General features: G+C 41.5%; 1 protein-coding gene across 1 annotated transcript; it reads left to right on the forward strand.

Annotated features, from left to right (window-relative positions):
* The first annotated feature begins 1,294 nt into the window (after positions 1–1,294).
* Positions 1,295–5,610, forward strand: phlda1 (pleckstrin homology-like domain, family A, member 1). Its single transcript, XM_020601229.1, has 2 exons — positions 1,295–1,982; positions 3,527–5,610. Exon 1 carries the CDS (start codon positions 1,491–1,493, stop codon positions 1,941–1,943), a length of 453 nt encoding a protein of 150 aa, XP_020456885.1. The 5' UTR covers positions 1,295–1,490; the 3' UTR covers positions 1,944–1,982; positions 3,527–5,610.
* Positions 5,611–7,193: the final 1,583 nt, after the last annotated feature.

Below are 7,193 nucleotides of genomic sequence, written 5' to 3' on the forward strand. Positions count from 1 at the left end.
AGGTTTGCCAACATGCCTCTCGTTTATTTACCTCTTGTGTTGCCAATCTGTGACTGGTCAGGTGACTGATAGACCTTAGTCCAGCGCCGCGGTCTTGGTTTATTTCTATCACTGTGAAAGAAAGAGGGAAAGTGTGAAAAGGCCATTGTGTGGCTAATGACCCACCACCTTCCCCGCCCAACCTGCTTCCTTTCTTACCCGGAAGGCCACAGAGGAGCATGTCGGAGCAATACTTAAAGCCAGGAGGGGGGGACTGAGAAGAAACCTTGGCCTGTGGCTCTCTTCATCCATTCTTAAAGCCTTCTTAGTTGTGAAAACAGCTAAGTGTTATTTGTGTTGGCCTTCATTGTCTCCACTCTGGTGAGCCAGGGTACTTCTCATTCTGCAGGGAGTATTCAGATTGTGTTCACTGAAAAAGGACATGATGGGGTTCTGTAGTGTCCTTCTGAGCAGCTGTTGTCAAGGCAAAATGCTATGCTACAAAAATACTAATTGTACTCAGTAACTATGTGTATGTTCATGAATAAATTGGTTAAACATGTTAAATGATTCTTTTTTTTATCAGTTTTTTGTTTTAGTAATCACACCTGTTGACAAAAATATGCATGAACTTAGTAAGTCACTGGTAAAGACTTCCAAAATATATATATATGTATACAGATTGAAGGCGGACACGAAGTACCTATCCTGTGACCCTTTATGGGCAGCTCTGCACCTCCAGAGGGCGTCATTGCTGTGAGATTGTGCGACATCTACACATGACCAGAGCTCCATGGGGAATGTGATTTACAGTGAACTGAAACATAATCGCATCAGATGCCACACAGACACCAGAGCAATTACATACCAATGTAGAGATGACTGCGACTATGGTGAAAGTAAGGAACTGAGTGCACAAACACTTGGATTGCACATAGTCCTGGTTGAGACCATTAGACCCAAAGCCTTAGTGTGAGAGAAGACCTGTACCACAACTGACTATATCAATAGTCAGTACATACAGGAGGTGGTTTAATGGGAAACACTGGAAGAACATATACATTTCCCACATGTTTTCATATAATGCAGTGTTTGGAGTTTCGTTTGTATTATTTCTCTGCCTATAAAAGTCTTTTTAATGAACAAATATTTAAGAATAAGTGTATATTGGGGAATAGTCGCCTAATAATTGGATATTTAAAATTAACCTTTAATGTACTAAAAATGAAAAACTCGTTAATATTAGACGGCTTTGTGATTTTTATGGATTCGAGAGGCTGGTGCCGATCGGGGGCGGTACACCTCTCCAGACCCCTCCCGCTCCCAAGCCCCCCTCACTCACTGTGGCCAGCCGCCAGACGGTCAAAGCAGGCAGCCACCTCTTCACTACACCCAGCCCCAACTCGACACCGCAGTCACAGCAGCATCTCATGCCTTTACTTGCTCCGGGATAAACTGCCTTCCGCCAGAACAAGTCAAGCAGCCAGAAAGGTGGAAGAATCCAAGTGAAGATGTTGGAAAACGGGAGGAAGGTATTCAAGGAGGGTCTACTGGAGAAGCGGAGCGACGGACTGCTGCAGCTCTGGAAGAAGAAGCACTGCGTCCTGACCGAGGACGGCGTGCTGCTCCTGGCGCCCAAGCAGCACGACCACCATCAGCCGCACCAAGGTGGCGGAGACATGGGCAAAATCAAGGAGCTGCACTTCGCAAACATGAAGACGGTGGACTGCGTGGAACGGAAGGGCAAGTACGTCTACTTCACGGTGGTCATGACCGAGGGGAAGGAGATCGACTTCAGGTGCCCGCAGGACGAGGGCTGGAACGCGGAGATCACCTTGCAGATGGTTCAGTACAAGAACCGGCAGGCGATCTTGGCTGTTAAGTCCACCCGACAGAAGCAGCAGCTGCTCGTCGTGCAGATGCCCGGACAGAAGACGGTCCGCAGCTCGCCAAACGTTGCGTGACCTGCGGCGAGTCCCGCGGACATTGGTGCCCCATTAGCGGTAAGACAGGTCCGGGACCACCTGGCATCCCCCTGTAAATTAAGGACCCGCTTTTCTCTGTTGTTTTATTTCCTGGATATTTACACCATGAGTGAGGACGGGTTTATGCATCGTAGGTTGCAGTCCTCCCTCACACATCAAACTCTGAGCAAATATTCTTCCAGAAGGCAGAGAAATGTACAAAATGTGGATTTATTTTGACGTAAAAAAGTTTGTGAGCTCCTGCTCTAGGCCCGCCTATAAGTCCCCCTTACGGAGGTGAAAACCTCCACAGGGAAATGTACTGGATAAACATTCCCAGAGGGGTCTGATATTTCATACAAGGGGATCTCCTTTATATCCATACAAATGGCTTTAAACGCTCAAATTACGCACACCTCCTAACTATATACATGGAAAGGTGTATGTGTGTTTAGAGTCACTTGAAAATTAGAATTACAAGGACGAATCAGTGCTAGAATGCAAGTCCACGGTATTAAGGTTTAGCACCTAAAAATGTGTCAAGTTGTGTCCGTGTCCAAATTAAGCGTAAAGACGCACGAATTGCGTAAATATCAAAGGCATTCAGGTGTTTCTGTTTTTGATGAGTGTATGCATATACCTTGACATTCAAATTTACTCTGGTACTCTAACCTGTAGTGTAAAAGCAGTCTGGGCTTTGTGTATCACACCAGAGCCAAGTGTATGCTGCTTAACAGTCTAAATAAACTCTCCAGCAGCTCATCAACGCGACTTTAGCCGACACCCTTGTGTGTATGGCTTGATAGCAAATATCCATACAGGTGGCTGTCAGAGGCACAGGGTGAGTTTAACTCGGTTATTTTAAACATGAATGAACCTAACATTTGGAAACAATGTGGTCACATTTGATTATTTAGCCATTGTGATGAACTGTCTGGGAATAAGTCACCAAACAGTCTAAACAGTGGTTCTGAATGCTCCCCTGATGTGAAGTGCAGTAAAGAGTAGCTGACCATATCTTGTCAGGTAGTTACTGTAAGGTCGGAGGTTGTCGTCTCTATTTTACCTAAGAATTCTGGGATTGTAATGTCATTCAGCAATGAGAAATGATAGCAATAACACATGGTCTTTGTAGGCTGATTCCAGCTGATTTTAAATTTAATGTGCTGCATGGGTTTTTTATTTTATTTTACAGTTTTCAACGAGAAAAAATGTTAAATTAATAGATAAAGGATTCAATATTTCTCCACCAGAATTTTAATATTTTCTGAAGGTGAACTAGTTTCAGAAAAACGTCCTAAGTATTTCTACATTCCTGACTCCCTGCTGAGGAGTGAAACCCACTGGTTTTTTAATGTAAAAAACAAATACCTCCCCAGTTGAAACTTTCATATAAAGTGACAGAAAATAGATTTTCCATTATGTTAGTGTGAGTTGATGTCCATGGTAGGAGCTGGATTGTTTAAATAAGCAGTCTGAGGTCCTGTTATATTGAATCTGTGTTTCAAGTGTCTTTTGATTTCCTTAGCCTCGTGCGTTAGGTACCATCACTCGGCAGTCTGTCTAATAAATTGCATCTGCAGGTTAATTGGACACTCAGCTGGAGGACGAATATTGACCCGGGCTGCATCTCCCCCCGTCGCTACACCGCCAAACTCAATTCTCCAGGAGAACCCCTCTTCCATATAGTGGTTTCCACAGACCTGCACCCCGTCCCTTTTCAATGCAGAGACTTATTTCACAAAAGACTGATGGACAAAAAGCATGTGAGAAAACTACTGTATTCTACTGTGTGCTGGGTTCATCCCTTATTTATTAGATGTGTATATATATTTTCTATAAAAATGTTGCTGATGAATCTTCAGTGTGGTTGTTGTAAGAGTGGAACGGGAAATACTTGTTTGGCATTTCATGGCTTTCAAATTGCTCATAAGGTCCAGTGGGAATAATATTTCATATAAAATTTTCCATAGGATGGTTGCTGTAGGTTAGACACATCAGTTCATTATTTATATAATGTGTCTTTGTCCTTGTTTTTATTTTTCAACTGAACCAAAGAATGATTTCATTACATTTCTATCTTGTGCAGTGTTACACCTTTGAGTATACTATACTAAAATATGATACTGTATATGATGAGATACCTGCACCACCTAATTATAATAAGTGCTTGTAAGCTTATTTATTATTTGTTACAGTACATTGTAGTATTTTCATTGTGTATATCAGTAATTTTTCAGCATATTTTTTTTGACTGCATTCATAGATACAAATTCAGTCTCTGGCTTTCACGCAAGTCTTAAATCTGAGGAAGATAACTTATTAGCCCCAGTTTGCTTTCAGAGAAAAGCTTAGTTATGGTAACATACACAGTGGGGGTTATTGGCGGTTTTCAGCTGAGATGCTCCATAGACATTTTCACTGGTTGCATGTCTGTTTCAAGACTTAGTGGGCAAAGACAAATAACCACAGTTTTTCTGGCAAGGTAACATCAAACTGAAACCCCAAAATAAGCCCTAAAGGAGACCAAAACAGATAACCAAATAGAAAAAGGATAAGCTCTTTGATATTTTTATATTTGTGGAAATTCAGAGACACTGTCATTGTGTTGAAGGCTCTTGGTCAAACCAGGAGAAGCTGTGTTGCAACATATTTTTACTTAACAGACCTCTTGACAGATTGGTAGAAAAAGTTGATGGTACAAATATGAATTTGGAATAAACTGTGTGATTTTGTTGTCTTGTGAGCAGATGAGCTAGCTATCTTGCTAAATGACTGTTAGCAGAGAGCTATGATTGATTCCTGGCTAGCTAGCATGTTAGAATTTAGTTTTTCAGTCATGTGAGTGCAACATGTTTTGCTGTAGTGCTTTCTTTAGGTATAGTGTACAGTATTTCCATATATTTTGGCAACAAAAAAAGGCTCAAGCCATTGTGTAGATTTTTTCTCCAGTAGTGTGTTATTTCTCTTGGCTCCAAAATGACAAGGGCTATAAAGTTAGTAAACAAAATAAGTATTTAGCTACTTACCTAGGTGCTAGCCTTCCAATATCATAAATACAGTGGACTTTGTACTTTGACTTGATTGCTCCTTGGCAATTCAAGCTTGCCATCTAAGTCAAGCTAAAACAGACTTGCTGGCCGAACCCACTGCAGCGTGTCATTTTATTTCTGTCTGTAGCAGCTCTGTCTCTGAGAAATGTTCAAGAAACTCTTAGATCTACAAGTTACACATTTTAAGGCATGAAATGATATTCAGGAGAAAATGATCAGACTAAATAATTTAACTGAAACTTCTAAAGGCGGTGATAGATGACATTTAGTGGAATGTGACAGATGTTCTTTTTGTGATGGAGTGTTGTCAGGAAACATTTTATTTCTCCATAGGTCATGTTGCTTCCTGTTTGCTGGGAGTGTTTCCTACTGCTTTCCTCTCTTGCCAGTGTATCATCGCCAAACCAACACATGCCTCCATGCTGCTGTCATCTCCCACACAGGGTAATAGCTGTGCCCTTTATCTAATACGACTGGTGTGATGCTTCTCTGACATGCCTTCCCGTTGACATCATTACACACACAGTTATAGCTGCGCCCTTTGTAACTACTGTCCAATTTCTTATTTCAACATGAGATCTATTTTCATACTGTACCTCAAAAAGATACATTCCATTAAAAATAAAACAAAAACAGCATAGTTTTGTGAGTGGTTTCTCTTCCCTTTACACACAGCAGCCGATACATGTCAGCACTCTGTGGTTCAGCGAGGTCATTTAGATGACCTGTATAACTAGTTGCTGCTCTGTCAGTTTCTAGCCTTTCATGCTTTACAACTGTTGAACCTTTCACCCCCGTTTCCTCATCTAAAAGTAGAAGCTGTGAAGAGAATTGGGTTTCACTGCCAGTTGTTGCCGCTCAGATAAACTGCCAGTGCATAATGTCAAAAGCACACGTGGTTACTCTCCTGTCTACAGCTGAGCTAATTCAAATAATCACATATTGCATCCTTTCTGACACATGGAGGGTCTGTTGCCGCTAGAAGAATACACCATTTCTCTATGAATATCAGTATGGACCCTACAGTCACCTGCTTCCCCAGTCCTTAAATATTGCTTTTCCTCTATTTTTGCACAACAGGGAGATTAAAGAAAGTCACACTGGTGCAATCAGAAGAGAAACCCAACAGTGAAATCAAAAAATATATTTTCCTAAAAAGACCCATGTAATTTTGCAATAGTTAGAGTGACAAAGCCTATAGGTAAAACAGAAACAACATTCAGTCAGTACACTTATAGTTAATTAGTTCCAATTAACTGCTAAGCTAACATAACCTACAAAATCTGCTGTTTCTCTACAGGCAAGCACACAATTCAACATGCATGAAGAAGTTTCCAATTATCAGTGAATGCTGAATACATTTTTACTTCAGCATATATTAAGCAGTTCTTTTAAAGAGATTCCACTGGGAATGTATAACACATTGTGACTAGTTCATCTAACTAAAATACAAGTCTCAGGGTTCTATTTGCTGTACAATTAGCACCAAACACAGTAGAAAGAAGAAATTATTTGGCCATAACGGACCAGTGAAATAAGGGGTTACCAAATCTCTTCTTGCTCTTCAGAAAGTGGTTAATTTCTCTGTGGTTGTTTTGTGTTCCTGCTGTCCTAAAAGCAGAGAAAAGATCACTGAGTCTTTCCCGTTGTTGATATCTCTGTCATCACAGCGTGCCACTTTGAATCAGCCACAGCAGCTGCTCTTCAAACAGCATGTAGGGTGACCGTGAACATATCAAAATCAAATCAAATCAAAATCAAATTTTATTTGTATAGCACCAAATCACAACAAAAGTCATCTCAGGACACTTTACAAAGTAAGGTCTAGACCTTACTGTTATCAATATTATTACATAGGGAAAACCCAACAAATCCCCCTTGAGCAAGCACTTGGCGACAGTGGGGAGGAAAAACTCCCTTTAATGGAAAAAACCTCCGACAGACCCCGGCTCTTGGTGGGCGGCCTTCTGCCTCGATCGGTTGGGGTGAGTGGATAGAGGAGAGACAAAAGAAGAAAAGCAAGAAGACACAACAATCAAATACTGATCAGGTCGATGTGGCTGGTGACTGCTCGTCAGAGACGTAGAGCTCCAGGGCCAGGGCAACCTGCAGAAAGGTACAGGGAGAGAGAGAGGACACACTACGGGAGAAAGGAGACACACAGTCAGTAATGTGTAATGGTGGCATATAGAAACAT

This window comes from Monopterus albus, unplaced genomic scaffold (assembly GCF_001952655.1).
Source record: "Monopterus albus unplaced genomic scaffold, M_albus_1.0 scaffold51.1, whole genome shotgun sequence".
Taxonomy (NCBI): Eukaryota; Metazoa; Chordata; class Actinopteri; order Synbranchiformes; family Synbranchidae; genus Monopterus; species Monopterus albus.